This window comes from Stegostoma tigrinum, chromosome 24 (assembly GCF_030684315.1).
Source record: "Stegostoma tigrinum isolate sSteTig4 chromosome 24, sSteTig4.hap1, whole genome shotgun sequence".
NCBI lineage: Eukaryota > Metazoa > Chordata > Chondrichthyes > Orectolobiformes > Stegostomatidae > Stegostoma > Stegostoma tigrinum.
In genome coordinates this window covers 42212652-42237477 of record NC_081377.1, presented here as the reverse complement: position 1 = coordinate 42237477, position 24826 = coordinate 42212652, and the positions used below count along the sequence as shown (strand labels likewise).

The 24826-nt window shown below is 43.2% G+C and overlaps 1 protein-coding gene across 8 annotated transcripts in view; it reads left to right on the top strand.

Moving 5' to 3' along the window:
• The window catches only part of LOC125465086 (polycomb protein SCMH1-like), a 196811-nt gene that overhangs the window by 49205 nt on the left and 122780 nt on the right, over nucleotides 1-24826 (top strand). For 4 of the 8 annotated variants that reach the window (XM_048558203.2, XM_048558200.2, XM_059654401.1 and 1 more), the window contains one exon: nucleotides 18474-18544. The exons of the other annotated variants lie outside the window; for them this stretch is intronic. In XM_048558203.2, the coding sequence (XP_048414160.1) occupies nucleotides 18474-18544 (71 nt within the window). The remainder of the gene's footprint in view (nucleotides 1-18473; nucleotides 18545-24826) is intronic. 8 annotated transcript variants of the gene reach the window in all.

The following is a 24826-nucleotide window of genomic DNA, read 5'->3' as shown; positions in this document are numbered from 1 at the left end:
CGGTCATTTTAAGGTGAACAATGCCAGTGCATGGAATGCCAGACCCACTAAGCAGTTACCTTGCCACGTGTGGAGTGCACAACACTGTGCCAGTTTCCTGAGCACATATGATGGGGGATGCGTGCCTGGATGATATTTGCTCTTGCACCAGTGCATCCCGAGCCTTCCTTGTTTGTGCACTTTGATGGAGAGAAAGTCTTCAGGTTTTCAGGCATGGTGTGTCAAAATGACCACACGTCCTATTTGATTAGGGCCCTCAATTTGTAACATTGACCATGTCTGCTGGGTTTCACTGACATGCCTGTGTGTCTTTGGAATTTTGCATATGTCCTTCATCTGGTTCTTTAACTGACTCTTGTCCACATGTTATTGTGGAGCTTTGTATTGTGCTTTGGATTTTCCCGGGCAAAACGTGCAAGAAATCCAGTGTTCTTTTGCAAGAACATAACTTACAGATGTCACAAAGTGCTTGCCACTATCATAGTGGCAAAACAAGCCACACCTTCAAAAAGATTTGGATGTTTTATTGACCCTGTTGACAGCTGCAATGGTCATTACAGAGTAAAGTACCTGAAGATGCTGTGGGCCTACTCCTATGGTTTCACACTTGTGTCTTTCGTCTAATAGTGCATCAACGGGGTATTCCTCAAATTTCTATTGGAATGCTTTTCTGAAGGACTAATAGGCGTTGTGACAATGACCAGTTCCATGTCCATCCTGATTATTAATTGTCAAATGTTTCACTTGGTTGGTATTCATACAACATGACCTTGAGCCTGTTTATCCTGAAGTTTAAGCAGAAAACTTGTTAGGATGTTTGCATCATCCATTAGAAATTCCTGAGGAATTTACTTCTCTTAATTTCCTTTTCCCAAAGCCTGTCTTTCCTTTATCAGCAATTTTTTTGAAGTAAGTGAAATAACGATCGATTCTTTCTTTAAATGACTGAAACTCTGATGGAATGTTAATTGAATACCAATGTTTGATTTCCACCGTTACTATACAGCTTTATATTCTTTAAAATGGCAGCATTTAAAATTAAATTCATCATTCTGTTGTAATAGCTTTTGGTTTTTTTTGTTGGTTTATCTTTTTAGGTTTTCCTTATTGTTGCAACTTTAAATTTTGCTGATTTAAAGAAAAAAAACTGCCTGTTTGTGGCATTCATGTGAAAGGAGATATTGGAGTGACATCACTTATGTCTTCTGAATTACTTTTTGAAAAACAAAAGTGATTATTGATCGATGACTGGGTACGGATATGGCCTTAATCATAGTTCAGTTTATAACAGAATTTGCAATAGTACTTTGACCTAGGATTGACTTGCCATATTGGAGGTTCTATTTCAAGGGATTGAGAGAATATATGAATGCCTGAATGATTAAGTTACTATGCTTCACTATAGGTTGTGGTACTATAAGATCTTGGCTATAAAGCTCCACTCTGAACTTGGGTGGATGATGAGTAAGTGTTAGGAGCAGGAAGTCTTGATGATTGCCATCATCTTTCCCCAACTCTGGTGCCACTAACTGTCACTAGCTTTCGGTGCCCATTTATTGCCATCATGATGTGGTTCCTTGGGTCAACTACCACTGTGTGGTATGGCCAGGGTGGTTTACCTATATATTAGCCCATTGTCAGAGACCACAAAGGCCAGGTTATTTTTGAGACCGACATCTTGAAGTTTAGATAAAATTAATTATTTGCACTGTTATAAGATCTCAAATTGACTATTGAGTGCTGAGTTCACTGAGGTTAATGAATATATTACATGATGGAACACTACATGTAGCTGAATGACTTCCTTGCACTGTGGCTATTAAAGGTGGGGGGTGATCCTTTCATAACAGAACCTTGTGATGTTTCTTATTTTCTAAAAGGTGCACTTGTCTGATCTGGAATGCCTGCCCAATAAGACAACAGTAACTGCACCTAGTCTCTAATTACTCCTGTAGTTATTAATAAATGTATAGTTAGTTTGTTTTGTCAAGGAGGTCGTACCCTGACTTCCCCCAATCATATTGATAGATAATGCCAACAACAAAGGAAGAAAGGGCTTGCATCTGTCTAGGATCTTCCACGATCACAGGTTGGCTCATAGTGCTGAAATGGAAATGTGGCAACCAGTTTGCACACAGCAAGCTCCTTTGAGCACCTGTGAAAATAACGATGATTTTTTTCTTTTTTGGGATGTTGGTTGACAGATAAACATTGGCCAGGATTGGGGATAACTCTCTTACTGTTCTTCCAAACACTGACCAAAGTTCTGTTACAACCACCTGTGAAGACAGACCACCTGAGATGGCTGAATTTGATGTCTCCTTTGAAAGACAGCACTTCCAACAGTGCAGCACTGTCTCAGAACTGCACCAGGCTGCCAGCCTAGATTGTAGGTTCATTTCCCCCAGAGTGAAATTTAAAGCTGTTGCCCCTTAACTTGATCAAGCGTTGTAAAGACTGATGCACAGCTCAACAAAAGGAGAATTGACTCATCTATTAGTGAGTTAAAACAATGTGCTCTGAAAGCCAATTTCTACGGTTTAGATTCAAGGTGATGGTGATGGAGATTAACTTAATTAAACGGAGCGTTTCTCCAGTAGTTCGTCCTTTTGAACCCGTTGCATTGGTTTCGATGATTCAAATGGTTATCTGATTATTTAGTGTGATCTTTGGCTTCAATCTATAATGCCCAGCTTAAAAAAAAAGACTAAGAAAGTTGGTGTCTTTGTCACAATGAGCAGAAGTATGAGAAATTGATTCAGAATGTTTGCTGAGCTCTTGAAGGACAGAGTAGGGATAGAGCAGTTCATTTGTGAATAGAGAGAGGGAAAGGAGGCCACACATATGAAAGTACTGTAGTTTGAGCCAGGTGGGGTCAGCTGTTGCTATTCGGCTGTGTGCTTAATAGCTTTCTGTTATAGATTATTGGTGCTATGGGCAGCTTCAGGACTGTTATATTAGACCCCAACCCAAATATTGATTAGCTCCTTGATAAAATGATGTTGATAGGCAAATTATAATCTAGCTCACTGAATACAACAGTTTGGGTCACGGTTAGTATGTTAAAACAGGGATGCAAAGTGTACATTTGTAGTGATTTCGTTTTAATCTGTCACAAGAAACAAAACATGACACTAAGCATTTTGTTATTTCTCAGATTATTTTCACAATGTGAGTGGCCTTTGAGATACAGCTGTGATTTAAAAGGGGAAGTGCTGAGTTTTTGATCAGAAAGAATGTAAAAAGTTTGAGGATTGGAGGGTGAGGTAATCGGGGAAAATCTTTTGAAATGGTATTACAGTAGATCATTCCCACTGAAGAACGGTCAATTGGAGAACCAATCAGGAACATCACCAGTAGGAGCAGGAGTAAGCCACGTGCCCAGTCTTCCCAAAAACTCAAAGAACTGCAGATGCCGGAAGTAAAAGCAAAAATTGTTGGTAAAAAGCTCAGCAGGCCTGGCAGCATCTGTGGACTGAAATCCGAGTTAATGTTTCAGGTCCAGTGACCCTTCTTCAGAACGGATGGAAACTAGGAAGATGTTGGTATTTATACAGAAGATGAGGTGGAGTGAATTGGAGGAGTAAATGATAGGTGTAGAAAGAGTCCAGAGAGAGAGGGGATAAACAGTTGGACAGATAGAGAAGAGGGCCATGGTCAGCCTGGGAGAATGAAAAGTTGCTAACGGGAACAATTAATAGCTGACAATGGGTTGTGTATGGTAGCAGCCTGTGTGATGTCAAGGCCTGGTGTGTGGGTTTTGCGGTAAGGAGATGGGAGAAGGTGCTGAGGCCTTAAAATTGTTGAATTCAGTATTGGGTCCAGAAGGCTGCAGGATTCTGAAGTGCTTTAAAGACGTGAAGTTCTTCCAACTTGTGCTGAACTTTGCTGGAGCACTGCAGCAAGCTTGAGACCGAGATGTTGGCCGGGGAACACAGTGGTGTGTTGAAGTGGCAGGCAGCTGGAAGCTCAGGGTCATTTATGCATTTGGAACATAGATGTACTGCAAACTGGTCACATTCATTTTCCCAATGTAGAGAAGGCCATATTGCACACAATAAATGTGTATTTTAGGCTGTGTGAGTGCAGGTAAAATGTTGCTTCCCTTGCAAGGTGTGTTTGGGGCCTTGGATAGTGAGGAGGCAGGAAGTAAATTGATTTCTAAATAAACTCCACTTTCCTGGTCTCGTGGCATATCCTTTGGTTTCCAAAATCTGTCAGTTTCTGCCTGGAATTAACTGAATGATGAAGTAATCACAATCTTTTGGAGTCGAGAATCCTAAAGACTCACAACTTGAGTGCAATACTTTTCTTACAATGGAAATGCCTTTCTGCAGATTATTCCCTCAGTTCACACCTCTTTAGCCATGTACATACACACTCAGCATCGAACCTGCCAAGCACCGGAAGACTATAAAATGTTCCAATGAGATCACTTCTCATTCTTAGTTCCAATTATTCTTAATATTGACTCACGCCCCGAAATCCCTACTCCTTGGACAGGCCTCTTTTTCCAGAATGGACAGCCGTTCTACCCTTCAGCTGCTTTCTGTTTTGCAACATTGTCAATACCTCGAATGCACGTATCTCTTTGAGAAGAATTTTCAAACTGACCTGACATTTTTCACTTTTATACTTCAGTCCAGTTTTGTTCTATATTCTTTGTTGCTATCTAACAGGAAAGTAACTTTGAAAATCATCCCTCATGTAAAATATTCACAGTTCATGGTGAAATCGCACTATTTATGCTATAAGATCCTCTCAGAGTCTCCTGTAAGCAAATGGTAAGCACAGTGCATGGATTGCAGTATTGCATTTTGTTTACACATTCCTTTGTAATTTCCTTGTTGCATTTGGCTACTTTCAGGTTAGGTGACTGTGGTATCTGTTTTTAAGTCCCAACTCAGTTTTAACTGTTACCTGTCAAACACAAGTCCAAGACTTATCAGTGAAATCCTGATGAGATTTAAAGAATAATAGTCCCTGTTTTAGATCATCATAACTGTCAGAGATACTGTCAGTTTGATAAGAAATTATACATGATCAATCTGCTTGTTCTAGGGCAGAAGTAAAACAATTTTGGGGGAAATTGTGACATAATGGTAATCTGTCTCAGAATTGTCTTTCAGAACCTCAACCTAATGTTCTTTGGTTGAAATCCTGCAAGGATTCATGATGAAGTTTGAATTTATTAGAATTTAGAATTAAATAAAATTGGTCTAATGGTGACAAACTCTGCAAATTGTCGTAAAAACCAATCTGGTTCTCCAGAGTCCTTTAGGAAAATAAGTCTGCCATCCTTAACTGGTCTGGCCTATAGGTGTCTCCAGATGGACAGCAATGTTAACTCTGGACAGTGAGAATGTGCAATAAATTCTTGCCCAGTCCAGTGATATCTGCATCCCAGGAAGGAATAATCTTTGAAAATTGTTACTGGAAGAAGAGCTGGAAATTTATCTCTAAGTCCTGACTAACATTTGTCATGCAGCCACTGTTACCAAAAGTAAGTAAGATTTCAGAAAGCTTGCTGAACATGAAAATCCGTAATATAGCACCATCTAATTGCTCAGGTCATTATAAATACATATTTGTTCCTTCCCTTTTTGTAAGTTAGATTGACAAAGGCATTTTAGCCAAGTAAAGCTCACCATTGACTCTCCCATCGTGGCATTTACTTATTTTGTACAGCCTCAATGTGCGTCTCTTCCCCTCTTGCCTAGTTGATGCGAAAGAAATGCACTTTCTTCCCCAATGTCCCCACCATTCCCTCTGTAATACCTTGACATTGCTAAATCCTGATGTTTGTTTTCAGCTTTAGCTGTTGTTTTGGCAGCCTCATTTCAGCATTTGTGTGGAGTCAGATGAGACGGGGAAGCGCTAAATGAATATTTTGCAACAGTATTCACTCTAGAAAACGACAATGTTGTCGAGGAGAATACTGAGATACAGGCTACTAGACTAGGTGGGATTGAGGTTCACAAGGAAGAGGTATTAGAAATCCTTCGGAGGGTGAAGATTGATAAGTCCCCTGGGCCAGATGGGATTTATTCTAGGATCCTCTGGGAAGCCAGGGAGGAGATTGCCGAGCCTTTGGCATTGATCTTTAACTCGTCATTGTCTATAGGAATAGTGCCAGATGACTGGAGGATAGCAAATGTGGTTCCCCTGTTCAAGAACAGGAGTAGAGACAACCCTGGTAATTATATACCACTGAGCCTTATCTCAGTTGTTGGTAAAGTGTTGGAAAAGGTTATAATAGATAGGATTTATAATCATCTAGAAAAGAATAATTTGATTAAGGGTAGTCAGCACGGTTTTGTGAAGGGAGGGTCGTGCCTCACAAACCTTATTGAGTTCTTTGAGAAGGTGACCAAACAGGTAGATGAGAGTAAACCGGTTGATGTGGTGTATGTGGATTTCAGCAAGGCGTTCGATAAGGTTCCCCACAATAGGCAATTGTACAAAATGCAGAGGAATGGAATTGTGGGAGATATAGCAGTTTGGATCGGAAATTGGCTTGCTGAAAGAAGACAGAGGGTGGTAGTTGATGGGAAATGTTCATCCTGGAGAGCAGTTACTAGTGGTGTACCGCAAGGGTCGGTGTTGGGTCCACTGCTGTTTGTCATTTTTATAAATGACCTGGATGAGGGCGTAGAAGGATGGGTTAGTAAATTTGCAGACGACATGGTCAGTGGAGTTGTGGATAGTGATGAAGGATGCTGTAGGTTGCAGAGAGACATAGATAAGATGCTGAGAGGTGGCAAATGGAGTTTAATGCAGACAAGTGTGAGGTGATGCACTTTGGTAGGAGTAACTGGAAGGCAAAGTACAGGGCTAATGGTAAGATTCTTAGTATTGTAGATGAGCAGAGAGACCTAGGTGTCCATGTACACAGATCCTTGCAAGTTGCCACCCAGGTTGACAGGGCTGTTAAGAAGGCATACAGTGTTTTAGCTTTTATTAATGGAGGAATTGAGTTCCGGAACCAAGAGGTCATGGTGAAGCTGTACCAAACTCTAGTGCGGCCGCACTTGGAATATTGTGTCCAGTTCCGGTCACCGCGTTATAAGAAGGATGTGGAAGCTTTGGAAAGGGTGCAGAGGAGATTTATGAGGATGTTGCCTGGTATGGAGGGAAGGTCTTACGAAGAATGGCTGAGGGACTTGAGACTGTTTACATTGGAGAGAAGAAGGTTGAGAGGTGACTTAATTGAGACATATAAAATAATCAGAGGGTTAGATAGGGAGAGCCTTTTTCCTAGGATGGTGATGGCGAGCACGAGGGGGCATAGCTTTAAATTGAGGGGTGAAAGATATAGGACAGATGTCAGAGGTAGTTTCTTTACTCAGAGAGTAGTAAGGGAATGGAACGCTTTGCCTATAATGGTAGTAGATTCGCCAACTTTAGGTACATTTAAGTCGTCATTGGATAAGCATATGGACGTACATGGAATAGCGTAGGTTAGATGGGCTTGAGATCGGTATGACAGGTCGGCACAACATCAAGGGCTGAAGGGCCTGTACTGTGCTGTAATGTTCTATGTTCTATGTTCTAGTTATATTTTACCATGTTCAAATGATCAGTGGGAGCAAGAGGATGTATTCCAAATTTGTCTCGCGTCATATTTGGAATACGTTTCTTAATATTTTTGAGGTTTATGCTTTCAGTATCTTATTTCTGGGGTTTTATGAAACCCAATTGGAGCAATATTGACCATTTCAAGTGCAAAGTGTTTCATTTGGTAAACAGGCAGATTATTTCCTTCCTCCTATGTATTCTTCTCCTCACCCAACATCATTGTCTCGACTGATTGTTTGCTTAATTTTTTGCCTTTTTAGCAAGCAGTGGAGAGGCAATGGCCTTGAGGTATTATTGCTAGACCACCAATTGACAAACATTGCTAATTTTCTGGGGATTCGGGTTTGAATCCTGGCATGGCAGATCGTGGAGCTGGAATTCAATATTAAAAATAAATCTGGAATTAAAAATCGACTGATGGCTATGGAACCAGTACTGATTGTTGGAAAAGTCCATCTGGTTCATTAACCCATTTTCACCTGGTCTGGCCTACGTGTGACTTCAGACCCACAGCAATATAGTTGACTCTCAACTTTCCTCTGAAATGACCAAGTAAGCCACTCTACTCAAGAGCAGCTAGGGACAGGCAATAAATGCTGACCATATCCCAAGAGTGAACTCAAAAAAAATTAACTGTTTCTGGTGGGAAGATGACCACGTAGTGATATGTCACTTTACTAATGGCCCATAGTCCCAGGAAAACAGTCTGTGGGAAATGGAGTTCAAACCCTACCATGGCATTTGTTGGAATTTTAAATATAATTAACAAATATGGAATTGAAAGCTAGCCTCAGTAATGTAGACCATGAAACTATCACTGATTTCTTTAAAATTCCATCTGAATCACTGATTTCCCTATAGGGAACAAAATCTGCCATCCTGATGCAGTTTTTTAATACATTGGACTCCAGACCCACAGTGATGGGGAGGTGATAGAGTAGCGGTCATGCCTCCAGACCAGGAGTCCATCATCCCACATTATTGTTAATGGTCACTGTGAGAACAGCTTCCAATTCCAGATTTTTATTGAATTGCAAGTCGTCATGGTGGGATTTGAACCCACATCATTGTCAATTGTCCCAAAAGCCCATCTGGTTCACTGAGTTTCTTTTAGGGCAGGAAATTTCCATGATTACCTGGGCTGGCCTATGTGTGACTCCAGACCCATATCAATGTTAACTGCCCTCTGAAATGGGTGAGTGAGCTACTCATTGCAGGGACAGTTAGGAATGAGTGACAAAAGCTGTACATTTCTCTGTACATTTTTGAAGGACTTTACAACTTTCCTGAAGTGTGCAGCTTGATGTTGCACACGAAGCTCCAACTGTGTCCTTAAGCAAAAATTTAGAGCTCTGCTTTTCCTTCTTATTTTTCCAATTTGTAAACTCTGGTATTTTTTAAGCCATTTTGTCAACTTGCCCTCACACATTTAAGGATTTGAGTGTAGTGACCCCAAGGTTTCTCTTCATTTACACTTCACAAATTTGCCTATTTTAATTCATACATAATGAAATTAGAAGACTGGAAGATATAGGAGCAGAATTAGGCCATTCAACCCATTGAATCTGCTCCGCCATTCAATCAAGGCAGAGGAGGCGATGGCTTAGAGGTATTATTGCTGCATTGTTAATTCAGAGACCTAGATAATGTTCTGGGGACCTGGGTTCGCATCCCATCGTGGCAAATGGTGGAATTTGAATTCAATAAATATCAGGAATTAAATGATTGTCGATTGTTGGAAACAAACCATCTGGTTCGCTAATGTCCTTTAGAAAAGGAAATCACCATCTTTACCTGGTCCGGCCTCCAGATCCACAGCAATGTGATTGACTCGGAACTGCCCTCTGGGCAGTTAGGGATGGGGAATAAATGCTGCTTAGCTAGTGATGCCCTCATCCCATGAAAAAATAAAATAACTCCATTCTCCTGCCTAATCCCGGGAAACCTCGAAATTCCCTGATTACTTAAGAACCTATCTGTCTTTGTATTAAATACACTCAATGACTTGGCCTTCACTCAGCCTTATGTGGCAATGGGTTCCACAGATTCACCACAATCTGGCTGCAGAAATCCCTGCTCATCTCGGTTCTGAATGGTCATCCCTTTACCTTTCAGGCTATGCTGATCAGGGTATGAATTATCTTTCTGCATCACACCAATATTTGAAACGTAGCGACAAAGGCAAAGCAGCCCTTGTTGAAATTTAATTTCGTAAAACCATTTCACTTGCAGCTTTGATTTGTCACTGTCTTCCAATGAGCCATTTTTAATGGAGTGCAGTTATGATCGCAAATCAACAACATAAACAATATAATAAAATGTGAAGCTGGATGAACACAGCAGGCCCAGCAGCATCTCAGGAGCACAAAAGCTGACGTTTTGGGCCTAGACCCTTCATCAGAGAGGGGGATGGGGTGAGGGTTCTGGAATAAATAGGGAGAGAGGGGGAGGCGGACCGAAGATGGAGAGAAAAGAAGATAGGTGGAGAGGAGAGTATAGGTGGGGAGGTAGGGAGGGGATAGGTCAGTCCAGGGAAGAATGACAGGTCAAGGAGGTGGGATGAGGTTAGTAGGTAGGAGATGGAGGTGCGGCTTGGGGTGGGAGGAAGGGATGGGTGAGGAAGAACAGGTTAGGGAGGCAGAGACAGGTTGGACTGGTTTTGGGATGCAGTGGGTGGAGGGGAAGAGCTGGGCTGGTTGTGTGGTGCAGTGCGGGGAGGGGACGAACTGGGCTGGTTTTGGGATGCGGTGGGGGAAGGGGAGATTTTGAAGCTGGTGAAGTCCACGTTGATACCATTGGGCTGCAGGGTTCCCAAGCGGAATATGAGTTGCTGTTCCTGCAACCTTCGGGTGGCATCATTGTGGCACGGCAGGAGGCCCATGATGGACATGTCATCTAAAGAATGGGAGGGGGAGTGGAAATGGTTTGCGACTGGGAGGTGCAGTTGTTTATTGCGAACCAAGCAGAGGTGTTCTGCAAAGCGGTCCCCAAGCCTCCGCTTGGTTTCCCCAATGTAGAGGAAGCCACACCGGGTACAGTGGATGCAGTATACCACATTGGCAGATGTGCAGGCGAACCTCTGCTTAATGTGGAAAGTCATCTTGGGGCCTGGGATAGGGGTGAGGGAGGAGGTGTGGGGGCAAGGGAAGCATTTCCTGCAGTTGCAGGGGAAGGTGCCGGGTGTGGTGGGGTTGGAGGGCAGTGTGGAGCGAACAAGGGAATCACGGAGAGAGTGGTCTCTCCGGAAAGCAGACAGGGTTGGGGATGGAAAAATGTCTTGGGTGGAGGGGTCGGATTGTAAATGGCGGAAGTGTCGGAGGATGATGCGTTGTATCCAGAGGTTGGTGGGGTGGTGTGTGAGAACGAGGAGGATCCTCTTTGGGCGGTTGTGGCGGGGGCGGGGTGTGAGGGATGTGTTGCGGGACATGCGGGAGATGCGGTCAAGGGCGTACTCGACCACTGTGGGGGGAAAGTTGCGGTCCTTGAAGAACGTGGACATCTGGGATGTGCGGGAGTAGAATGCCTCATCGTGGGAGCAGATGCGGCGGAGGCGGAGGAATTGGGAATAGGGGATGGAATTTTTGCAGGAGGGTGGGTGGGAGGAGGTGTATTCTAGGTAGCTGTGGGAGTCGGTGGGCTTGAAATGGACATCAGTTACAAGCTGTTTGCCTGAGATGGAGACTGAGAGGCCCAGGAAGGTGAGGGATGTGCTTGAGATGGCCCAGGTGAACTGAAGGTTGGGGTGGAAGGTGTTGGTGAAGTGGATGAACTGTTCGAGCTCCTCTGGGGAGCAAGAGGTGGCGCCATTCTCACACACCACACCACCAGCCTCCGGATACAACGCATCATCCTCCGACACTTCCGCCATCTACAATCTGACCCCACCACCCAAGACATTTTTCCATCCCCACCCCTGTCTGCTTTCCGGAGAGTTCACTCTCTCCGTGACTCCCTTGTTTGCTCCACACTGCCCTGCAACCCCACCACACCCGGCACCTTCCCCTGCAACCGCAGGAAATGCTACACTTGCCCCCACACCTCCTCCCTCACCCCTATCCCGGGCCCCAAGATGACTTTCCATATTAAGCAGAGGTTCACCTGCACATCTGCCAATGTGGTATACTGCATCCACTGTACCCGGTGTGGCAACCTCTACATTGGGGAAACCAAGCGGAGTCTTGGGGACCGCTTTGCAGAACACCTCCGCTTGGCTCGCAATAAACAACTGCACCTCCCAGTCACAAACCATTTCCACTCCCCCTCCCATTCTTTAGATGACATGTCCATCATGGGCCTCCTGCAGTGCCACAATGATGCCACCCGAAGGTTGCAGGAACAGCAACTCATATTCCGCTTGGGAACCCTGCAGCCCAATGGCATCAATGTGGACTTCACCAGCTTCAAAATCTCCCCTTCCCCCACCGCATCCCAAAACCAGCCCAGTTCGTCCCCTCCCCCCACTGCACCACACAACCAGCCCACCTCTTCCCCTCCACCCACTGCATCCCAAAACCAGTCCAACCTGTCTCTGCCTCCCTAACCTGTTCTTCCTCACCCATCCCTTCCTCCCACCCCAAGCCGCACCTCCATCTCCTACCTACTAACCTCATCCCACCTTCTTGACCTGTCCGTCTTCCCTGGACTGACCTATCCCCTCCCTACCTCCCCATCTATACTCTCCTCTCCACCTATCTTCTTTTCTCTCCAAATTCGGTCCGCCTCCCCCTCTCTCCCTATTTATTCCAGAACCCTCACCCCATTCCCCTCTCTGATGAAGGGTCTAGGCCCGAAACATCAGCTTTTGTGCTCCTGAGATGCTGCTTGGCCTGCTGTGTTCATCCAGCCTCACATTTTATTATCTTGGATTCTCCAGCATCTGCAGTTCCCATTATCTCTGAACATAAACAATACTCTGCAGTTGTGTTTGCTGAAAATAAACTTCTGGCATCGGTAATTTGCAGCTGTCAAAATCCAATGGTGATTAAACAGCTGTTTATTTTATAGCTCAAGGTTCACTTTGAGGGAGGAATGTGTAGAACATTATAATTTGTAGTGAACTTGATTTCAGGACAGGGGATTGAAGTGATTGGACTTGTGCTTTCTATATCTATATAATATCTAATCGTGAACATTTGTAAAGTTCGCTTGGATGATTAAAGTTTCTGACGGGCACATTTTGGGCGATCTGATCAGAAGTCTACAATGCAGAGAGGCCATTCAACCCATCTAGCCTGTACTTTGGGGGAGAAATGTTCCTCCCAACGAGCTCAGCACATTCTACTCTTGGTTTGAACATAAGTTAAGTGAAACGATGTCACCTATCCCATCAGCCTCAAATACACCTGTACCCTCTGTGACTGCCACAGATGTCACATCGATCTTCTTGAGGGTGAACCTACAGAAAGTGACTGGCCCGGATGGAGTCCATGATCATGCTCTCAGATCCTACGTTGACCATCTGGCGGGAGTAATCAAAGACACCTTCAACCTCTCCTTTCTACAATCTGTAACCCCCACCTGCTTCAAGAAGACCATCATCATCCTGGTGCCGAAGAAAAGTAATGCAGCATGCCTCAATGACTCTGTCCAGTGCCTCTGACCCCTGCAATTATGAAATGCCTCCCAGGAGCGGTACGTTCCCAGGAGTGATGGTCACTAACAATCTGTCTTTGTCTACCCATGTCAATACGACAGTCACACAGGCACTGCAACATTTCTACTTCCTCAGGAGCTGAAGGAAGTCCAGCATGTCCACAATTTTTATAGATGCACCACAGAAAGCATCCTATCCAGATGCATCGTAGCTCGGTATGGCAACTACTCTGCCCAAGATTGAAAGAAACTGCAGAGGGTTGTGAACACAACCCAGTCCATTGCGCAAGCCAGCCTCCTTCCATTGACTACATCTATACCTCCCGCTTCCTAGGGAAAGCAGCCAACATATTCAAAGACCCCTCCCACCTCAGTTATACTGTCTTCTGGATGTGAGTTTGCTCGCTGAGCTGGAAGGTTAGTTTTCAGAAGCTTTGTCGGAGACTCACTGATGATGTTACCTAGAGTGGTGACGAAACGTCTGAAAACTAACCTTCCAGCTCAGCGAGCAAACTCACATCCAGAACCTCAACCTGAGCTTCAAATCTTTTCAATACTGTCTTCTGCCCTCTTCCGTAAGGCAGAAGATATTAAAGTCTGTAAACATGTCCAAACAATCAAGAACAGCTTCTTCCCTACTGTTATTAAACTTTTGATTGGACCCCTTTAATGTTAATGTTGATCTTACTGCACCTTCTCAGCAGCTGTAACACTGTATCCTGCGCTCTGTTCTGTTACCCTGATGCACTCGTAAAGTACAATCTTCCTGTAAGACACATAAGACAATACATTGCACTGTTCCTTGGTACACATGACAGTAATAAATCAAATCAAATCAAATCATTTAGCCCCATTTTCTCACACTTTCCCTGTTATTTCTGCAATTTATTTTTTCTTACATTTTTATTCAGTTCCTTTTGAATGTCTGACCACAGTATCAAGTGATGCATTCCAAATTCCAACTTTTTTTCGTAATGAATTGTGTCTTTTTTCAGTTCTTTCTCAATCCCCTTCTGTCCTTTGGCCATTGGCAGCAGTTTTCATTTGGTCGATCTAAACCCTTCATAACTTTAGAGATAACACAGCGTGGAACGGGAGGAACACAGCATGCCAGGCAGCATCACAGGAGCAGGAAAGCTGACTATTCGTGGTGGGATAATTTTGAGCATCTTTTATTCACTACTCCAGTTTCTGCACTTCATCGATGTAACCGTCACCCCTCATCCCTGGAATCGCTCTATTATAATCTTTTGTGTACTACTTTCAAAACCTTGAGATAAAACTTGAATCAGGCAGTTGCTGCAACTTGGCAGTGGTTAGCTGTTCCTTTGTATTGAGTGCTCATGGTTGCTGTACAACCTTTGTACAAATACCTTCAGGAATTAAGTAAAAATTCAATCACCTGACCAGACCCTGAAGGGTTTCGACTGGGTCCCTAAGATGGTAAAGTGAGCATTGAAGATGGGAACAGTATGTTAACATTTTTGAAATTGTACAACCTTCCAGCTTGCTGTGCTACAGCCCTCCAATGAAATGCAATCCAAGTTGGAGGAATGACTCCTCATTTTGCACTTAGACATTTAAAGCCTGTGGGGTTCGACAACTTCAGAGAATGACCTCTAACCTCCAATTTTCTTACACGCCCCCCCCCCCCAACCTCTTGTTGGCTTTACTGTCAATAATCTATTCCTCCTTTTCACAGCTAGTATTTACACTCATTTTACATGTCTAGCTCTCCTTTACCACCATGTCCACTGCTTCTGTCTTTTGCTCTGGGCACACTCACAATCTGTTCCATTTACTCCACCTCCCTGTCTGTCAACTGCACTAAAAACCATCATTTTGCAACTCTGAACGATAGTCTAACTGAACCTAAAGCGTTAACTCTGTTTCTATCTTCACAGATGCTGCCAGACCCGCTGAGCTTCTCCAGCGCTTTCTGTTTTTAATCCTAGCTTGGCATATTTTCCAAGAAGGCTTTTGTGAGCTGCTCAAGTTTCTAGTTGGAATTTGTGATCGAAATTGACTGTTCAGTCAAAGAATGGACTGTATGTATTCGAGATGTTACATGAATTCGGATGAAATAAGACCTTCCATTGAACACAGTTCACCATCAGCCTTGGCAATGACTGGTATGAAATTGGGAAAACATTTGAATTGGCAACTTGTTTTTGAAGAGGTTGCTGCAGACCTGCTCTTGTATAACAGTTAAGAAGTGCCAATTCTTCTGGAAGCTGTTTCGTTTTAATTCGATGGTTTAGGGTGGAGATTGCTAGCTTGGATGGGACTTGTTGCACATACAGAATTGCCCTTTTTGTGGGGAGTTGCCTTTTTGACCACATTGTAGTCAGCGGGGCTGAGTCCTCCTAATCTGAGTTGAAGAGGTCAGAGAGGAGGGCTAAAGGTAGCAGGAGAATGACTGACTTGGGTGTGGGGAAGGGGTTCATAGAATAATAGAAGCCCTACACTGCGTTAACAGGCCCTTCAGCCCAACAAGTCCATACTGACCATCACAGCATCCCACCGTCCCACCCAGAACCCATCCCCCTATAACTCACCTAATGTACACATCCCCGAATACTAAGGGCAATTTAGCATGGCCAGTCCACCTAGCCTGTACGTGCTTGGACTGTGGCTGGAAACCGGAGCACCTGGAGGAAGCCCACATAGACATGGAGAATTTGTAAACGCTACACAGACAGTCACCCAAGGGTGGAATTGAACCGGGGTTCCTGGTGCTGTGAGGCAACGGTGCTAAACACTGAACCACCCTGCTGCCCTGATGGATCTCCAGGACACCAGCAAAGGAAAGTTCCCCTCAACCAGCCTGCGCAAGTAAAGCTGGCTGACTTCCTACAAAATAGTAGCACAGGTAAAATGAGGCCTTCAGTTGATGATTAGTAGGCTGTTAAAGGGCATCAGTTAGTGCAAGGTCACTCTCTAAAAGTTTTAGGTGGGTCAGAGGTGGACAAGGGAGTGACAGGTCCCGAGTAGGTTCACGAGAATGATCCCAGAAACGAAAAGCTGAACATATGAGGAATGCTTGAGGACTCTGGGTCTACATTCGATGGAGTTTAGAAAGCTGAGTGGAGATCTCATTGAACCTTATAGATTACTGAACGGCCTGGACAGACTAGACATAGGGAAGGGGTTTTCATTGGTAGGAGAGACTAGGACCTGAGGGCACAGCCTTAGAGTAAAGGGAAGACCCTTTAGAACAAAGATGAGGAGAAACTTCTTCAGCCAGAACGTGGTGAATCTATAGAATTCATTCCCACAGAAGGCTGTGGAGGCCAGGTCATTGAGTATATTTAAGACTGAGATAGGTAGGTTCTTGATTGTTAAGGGGATCAAGGGGTACAGGAAGAAAGTGGGAGAATGGAGTTGAGAAACTTATCACTTATTCATATATTCCAGAGAACAAGTCAGACTTGATGGCCAAACTGACTTCTTTCTGCAATACTATGACTCCTTAGATTGAAAGCATTTTTGTGCCCATTTTTATGATGGTAACATTGGTGACTGTGCCATCAATCATTCCAACCTTAAACTTGAATTCTCACTGAACCTCACCATCGCTCTTCTTCCATCAAGATGTCTGTGCACCCCTGCCCCTTAAACCTTGGGCTGGATTTATAGCTGCCCTCTGGCAGAGTTGCAAATAGAGCAGAAGAAGACCTCAAATTAGACCTGTCATTCATTAAGGCCGTGGCTGATGTGCTTGTGTTTAGAATTCTGCATTTCTGCCTAGCCCCCTTATCTTTTGCAATTTAGTGCCTCACACTGTCTTTTCTCCATAACCCTGCTTATTGCTTCTATTCAAATAAGCATCTAATGCCCTCTTGAATGCCCCCGCCACACTTCCAGGCAGTGTGTTCCAAACTTGAACTGCTCCCAGTGTGAACAATTGATCTGAATTTGAACACTGAGGAGAATGTTGGTACCTAGAACAACCTTGAATATGTCTTGACAAACAAATAATAATGGCTGAAGTAAAAGTTACAGTTTCGAAACATTTCTCCTTGCACTCATCAGGAGACAAGAGTTCACCATTTCAGACAGAGCAGCAGATTTGGCGCTAATCCAAAATGCAGCGTGGTGATTCAAATGGGGTGACAGTCATTTGGGAAAGACTTCAAAGTAGAGAATGTATCTATTGGTAACAGTTGGCAATAAATTCAAATGAAGCTTCCAACTATTTATTACCTTCAATCTGTTGAATTATCAGGGAGTTAAACATCTTAAACCAACTGGCTGGTAATCCAGTGATTTGTTTGAGCCTGTACCTATTCAGTAGTTTAAACATTAATTCATTTAATGTGATTTTCAAACTGGTAGATATTATCTTCAGGCAATGATGTCACAAATATGTCTTTCTGTCTAGACAGACAGTAGTCCTGTGTCACTAAATGTGAGTTCTTTCTGTAGCTCAAGCCACAACTAAAATTGAAAATATTCCTTTTTGCTCCAACCTGTTTTTGGAATGGATATTTGATTTTTGTTCCCTGCAACAATCGCTGTGTTCAACAGTTGTAGCATTCACCCACTATTTCTGTCAATGTTCTGAGCCAGTAATAAGTCAGGACATGATAAAAATATTTATGGCTTTGTGTCGCACAGCGCTGATTTGCATTCTTTTTGATGGTATAGTGACTTTTAAAAAGAGTTTGGCAAAACCAAGATGAAAGCATAAAATCATATCTGGTTGTGAATCAATATCAAAGTTTTTAGCTTGTTTCAGTAACATCAAGATATTTTAACATTAGATATCTGATTAAATCTACTGTAGGGTCTCTCTGCCAATTTTTCTCAACCTTGCTGTCTATTTTTTTAAAAATACTGTCCTACTGCATCAGTGTTTCTCAGATACTTTGAGTTGCAAGTGAGATATCAGGATATCAGCCCAGTTTGATCTTAGCCCCAGTGTCAGTTTTAGGTCCATAATTCACTATTCCCAAGGTGTCGATGCAATTATACTGCAGCCTTTGTTCCCTGGCTATAGAGCTGGCTGGGTTCTACAAATAAATAAACATTGAACACACATACACATATATACACACACACACACCAGGTCTGTTTACAGAGGAGTCGATGGAAACAAATGGAGATTTTTTTTAAGGGAAGCTTTCCAAAATGGCTTTTGACCCTTATTATGCCAAAGGAAGCACAAAATCTACCTCTGAATTTATGGGTTTGTGACTAGCTTTGGGAACTTGTAGACTAAATAATGTTTCCTTCCCATTTTTCTTTCCTTTTCGTTGTTGTTGAATTTAATTTACTCACCATTTTATTTCTGCTTTCAGGTCATTTCAGTTGGGACAAATACCTTAAGGAGACAGGCGCTGTTGCTGCCCCTCCCCATTGCTTTCAGCAGGTGAAATAGGCTTTTATTTCATTTTAGTGCTGTGATAATTTGTATCGAGTTGAGGTTGGTTGTGGCATTCACAGGGAAAATCGGCAAATGTTACCTCGTACAATGTATGATATTGATTATGAAAATGAGTGAAGCGAGCCATAATGGATATCTGTCTGGCCATCAGACATATCTCAGTAAGACTGTGATGTGCTTGTCATTTGCTTTCAGAAGGGTGCTGAACCGTTATTTGATTCTGTCTAATTATACAAAATGATTTGGGCTGATAATGAGAAATTAATGTGAGATTAAAGGGAACTGGGGGAGAACTACTCACTGGGTGGAGTCATACCCAGCATAAAGGAAGATGGTTGGAGAATTAAATACTAGTTAGTTAGTGTTTAGCTAGAGTGTAGCCATAATCTTTTCTAATCAATTTTAATTCCATTGCATTTACAAACTCCAACAAAAATTGATTGCTTGTTCCACCTTTATATGTATAACTTGTTGTGGATGTGCTAACATTTAAAAACAGGAATGGCTGGAGAAACTCAGCAAATTTGGCAGCGTCTTTGGAGGGAGAAACTGAGTTAATATTTTGAGTGACTCTTCCTCTCTTCTCCAGTAATTTATATTTGTGTTTCAAATCTCCAGCATCTGCACTTCTCTGTTCATTTAATGCTATAACACACCTCTGGAGTAGGTGGGACTTGTATGTTCGCCCCCTGGTTCAGAGCTAGGTACAATACCATAGTGGCTTAGGGGTCTCCTGTTCTCCATGTATGCACGCAGTCAAATGCTCTTGCAGTTATCCCTCAGTTAACATATAATCATTGCCACCTATTTCCTGGTTCCAATTGGTCTTGAGGTCCCTGTCAAACCCTACTAAACGCATCCTTGTTTTGAATACACCAGCACTCAAGTTTGAAACTGTCCCAGACACTTGATTGCCATTCCATCCAACAACGTAAATATGCAGTTCACCAACCATCAGAGCACAGTGGTGCTGGTGCATACCATCTACAAGACCCACTGCATGAAGTCACCAAGGTTTATTTGAAAGTATCTTCTAAGCCCACATCCTGTATCCACATAGAATGACAAAGGCAGCAGGTGCGTGAAAACATGACCATCAGCAAGTTCCCTTCCGAATCTCTCACCATCCTGACATCACTAGCCCTTCATTGTTGCTAGCTGAAGCTCCTGGACCACCTTCCCTAATTGCACTGTGGATGTGCCTACACGGTGCAAACTGCAGTGGTTCAAAAGGAGATCAACAGTATTCTCTCCTCAGTGGCAGTTCGGAATGGCTTAGCCAGTGAAACCCACATGAATGTATGAATGAATAAATAAATCTAGGGTATAATGAGCAAGAACCTTAATTAATCAGCTGAAATAGGGATGGGATATGTAAAATTGGTTGGCATTGGGAATAGTAACAAGGAAACGTAGTACCTAAGATCTCCAAACTGTAAAAATAAACTTCAAATCTGTAAAACCTTCAGTTTCACATCCTTGGTTTAAACATCATTCAAATGCCTGTGTACAAGCCGATGGTTGAACCTGTGGTGGTTTACAGACTGCATATGTATATACTCTAGTTCAGCATGTAATGATCACAAATTTTTTTGTAGTATATGACTTAAACCTACTTCCCCTTGGCCAAAGTTTTGGTCATCTGCCTGATATTTTCATGGTGCGGCTGAATCCAGTTTTGTTTCGGAATGCTTTTGTTGCTTCATTGTGTTAAAGCATTGTACAAGTTATCATCTTATTAGTCTGTAAGGTGACTTGATACATCAGATTACGCCGCGTCTAAATTCGCCAGTGGAGATGATCATGGTACTTAAAAAGGACTTCTTTTTTTATATTTGCTCACGGGACAGGGACATCCCCCGGCTGGGCCAGTAATTATTGTCCATCCCTATTTGCCCTTGAGAAGGAGGTAGTGAGCTGCCTTTATGAACTGTTGCAGCCCATGTGGTTGTTGGGAAGTTCAAGATTCTGATCCAGTGTCATTGAAGGAGTGACAATACATTTTATTCCAAGTTAGGATGGTGAGTGACTTGATGAGCAAATGGGATGAATTTCATCACACTCCAGACATACACATTGGAGATGGTGCACAGGCTCTGGGAAGTTAGGAGGTGAGTTAATTGCCACAGTATTCCTGATGAAAGCAAAATACTGTGGATGCTGCAATTCTGAATTGAACACAGAATGCTGGAGAAGTTCAGCGGGTTTGGCAGCATCTGCCAAGAGAAATAAAGGCCTTGTTTCTTTGTCTGCAGAAACACCTGCTGAGTTTCTCTACCATTCTCTGTTAATCCCAGACTCTGACCTGCTTTTGTAGCCACAATACTTCTATGGCTGGCCCAGTTCAGTTTCTAGTCAATGTTGATAGTCATGGAGTCAGCGATGGTAACACCATTGAATGTCAAAGATCAGTGGTTAAGTTCTCTGTTGATGGAGGTGGTCATTGCCTGGCAATTATGTGGCATGAATGTTACATGCAATTTATCATCTCCAGCTTGGATAGTGTTCAGTTCGTGTTGACAATAGACACAGACGTTTTCAGCGTCTGAGGAGTTACGCAGGGTGTTCAGCGTTGTACATATGTCGACATCCCAACGTCTGACCTTAGGATGGAAGGAAGGTCAGCAGACATTAATTATCTTTAGTGGTTTATTGCTGTGGCCTGTACAGAGAATCAGAAATTAAGTGAATGCGTGAGCATCCTGCACGGGTGCTGTAAACTCTTGCATATGTGACAGGAGGAATTTGGAACTCTGTTGGGAGCACTTGACTGGGCTGATTCACTGCTGCCTTTAATATTTTCAGAGTGAACTGACTTCAGACAAATCCAACCCTTTAAACAACTCCATGTTGAAGTTTTGATAGGCCTAAGGTCGTGGTTCACCTTATTTCTGCATGTGTTCAGTGCATTACAGGCAGTCATTTCATTGTTTCACATTAATATGACTTGAAGCCTTTTTTAATAAATTCCAGAAATATCTTTCCCAAATCAGTTGACATGCTGTACCAGGATTGTGCAGTGTTCTTGATTATTAGACAGCTGTGGAGTAAATCACAAAATATGGTCTGTTGTTCAGCATGGTATGAGAATATTAATGCTTAAGAATTGTGAAGGCAGACCTTCTAATTCAGACAATCCATCTTGATAGCATCACAATTCAAATACATCTTGAATGTATATCAGATAGAGGCAACTGGGATCAAATGAATCCCTTGTAGAGTATAAAGGGCGTACGAGCATTCTTAAGAGGGAAATGAGGAGGGCAAAAGGGGGAAATGGGATACTCTTGACAAGTAAGGTTAAGGATAATCCAAAGAGATGCTACAAGTATATAAGGAGCAACTAGGGAGAGGATAGGGCTCCCTAAAGATCAACAAGGTCATCTATGTGTTAAAGGTCAGGAGATGGGAGAGATCCAAAAGAATATGTTGTGTCAGTTTTTACTGTGGAGAAAGACATGGAGGCTAGAGAACTTTGGGAAAACAAACACTGATGTTTTGAAAGCAATTCACATTACAGAAGAGGAATTGCTGGAGGTCTTAGAAAACGTAAAGGCGGTAAATCTCTAAGACCTGATCAAGTACATCCCAGGATGTTGTGGGAAGTTAGGGAAGAAATTGTGGGGCTCCTGGCCATCTATAACTACTGGTGAGATGCTGGGGGACGGGATGGTGACTAATGTTGTGCCTTTATTTAAGAAAGGCTGTAAGGAGAAGCCTGAGAACTATACTTTTGTGCACCTGATTTCGCTGGTGGGTAAGTTGTTGGAGGTGATGCTGAAAAATAGGATTTACATGCATTTGGAGAGGCAAGGTCAGAGTAGGAATAGTCAGCATGGTTTTGTGCAAGGGAAATTGTGTCTTATAAACTTGATTGAGTTTTTTTAATAAAGTAACAAAAAAGACTGATGAGAGGAGAGCAGTAGACATTGTTTACATATTCATTAGTAAAGCTTTTGGCAGGGTTCCAGATCGTAGACTAATTAGTAAAGTTCGACGGCATGGGATTCAGGGAGAGCTTGCTAATTGGATACAGAATTGGTGGTAAGAGACAGGGTAGTGGTGGAGGGCGTTTGGACTGGAGGCCTGTGACCGGCGATGTTTCACATGATTTGATACAGGGTCCACTTTTGTTTATCATTTACGTAAATGATTTGGATGAGGATTTAGGAGGCATGGTTAGTAAGTTTGCAGAGACACCAAAATTGGAGGTGTAGTGAACAGTGGAAAAGATTATATAAGATTATAAAGACATCTTGATCATTTCGGCTGAGGAGTGGCAAATGGAGGTTAATTTGAATAAATGCAAGGTATTGCATTTTGGTAAAACAAACAAGGCCAGGACATGTACAGTTAATGGTAGGGTCCTGGGTGGTGTTCTAGACCAGAAAAACCTAAGGGTTCACGTACATAAACTCTTTGTAGACAGGGTGGCTAAGAAGTCATTTAGCATGCTTGTCTTCATTGCTCAAACCATTGAATACAGGAGTCGTGCTGAAGTTGTGTAAGATGTTGGTGAGGCCTCTTTTGGAGTACTGTGTACAGTTCTAGTCATTCTGCTATAAGAAGGATATTAGATTGGAGAGTTGATGTTGGTTGTCTCGCCGAGCTGGTTTGTTGTTTCACAGACGTTTCGTTACTGTGCCGGGTAACATCCTCAGTGCAGCCTCTGATGAAGCGTTGGTGTGTTTTCCCACCTGGGCTTTAAACTCCGGGGTATGTTGAGATGGATTGCCTCAATTCCGGGTTTCCTTCGTAGTGGAATGTGTATGGAGAGTGTTCAGAAAAGATTTACTAGAATGTAGCTGGGAGTGGAGACTTTCAATTATAAAGATATGCTCAGTAGGTTGGATTTTTTTTTACTGGAGCACTGGAGGCTGAGGAGTGACCTTATAGAGGTTTATTAAATCATGATGAGAATATAAAAGGTGAGTAGCACAGATCTTTTCCGGGGGGGGGGGGGCGGAATTCAAAACAAGGGGGTATATTTTTAATGTGAGAGAAAGACATTTAAAAAGGACATGGGGGTGACTATTTTACACCGAAGGTGGTTTGTACGTGGAATGAACTGTCAAAGAAGTGGTGGATGCTGATAAAGTTACAAATTTTAAAGACTTTTGGATAAGAACATGAAGAGGAAGGGACAAAAATAGATTTTTGCTGGAAAAGTTCAGCAGGGCCACAGCATCTGCGAAGAGAAATCAGAGTCAACGTTTAGGGCCCGGTGACCCATCCTTGGAGCCCGATCTGAAACATTAATTCTGATTCCTTTTCACAGATATTGCCAGACCTGATAAACTTTTCCAGCAAATTCTGTTTATGTTTCTGATTTACAACATCCACAGTTCTTTTGTTTTTTATGAAGAGGAAGGGTTTGGAGGGAGATAGTAGACACTGCAGATGCTGGAGAATCTGAGATAACAAGGTGTAGAGCTGGATGAACACAGCAGGCCAAGCAGCATCAAAGGAGCAGGAAGGCTGACGTTTTGGGCCTAGACCCTTCTTCCACTACAGCTCTTCCGTGATCTCTTCGGCCTTGAAACTGCTCGACCATGTCCTGAAGCAAACCAGGTACTACAGCCACATCACCTGTCATGGTATCTGCCTACAGAACCAGATCACCCCCATTTCTGAAGAAGGCTCTAGGTCCAAAATATCAGCCGTCCTACTCCTCTGATGCTGCTTGGCCTTCTGTGTTCATCCAGCTCTACACCTGGTTATCTAGCGTTTGGAAGGACATGGGCCAAGCACAGGCAAGTGGAATGAGTTGAGTTTGGGAACATGGTCGGCATGGAGTAGTTAGACCGAAAGGTCTGTTTCCGTGCTGTGTGACTTCATGACACCATAATTCTATAGTGCAAAAGTCATTGATTAGATGTGATTACAAATCCCAATCCCAATCCCCAAAAGGCAGAGCTGGCAAGGTAGGTGATGTCTGGACTCCTGAGCCCATCTGCTCCAGATTGGCCACATCCTTCTCTTTCCTTTTCATTGTCTTTCTTTGTCATTTTCTTCACCACATTCTTGTCGGTGATGGAGATGTCATCACAGAGAAGGCTTCAGGGGGACTTATGGTGAAGACAGCAGCTGCAGTGGTAGCTCATGGTTGCAGTAGGCCCAGAGCAGGGACGTCTAACGATGTCAGGGAGGTGGTAGCAGTAGCGGAGCTGGGTACTCTTGGGGCATCGGTTGGACCCAGAGCCGGGACTCATTGTGGCCCGGAGACCGGAACCCCGGAGACCTTCATAAAGGACTGTAAAGTTGAAC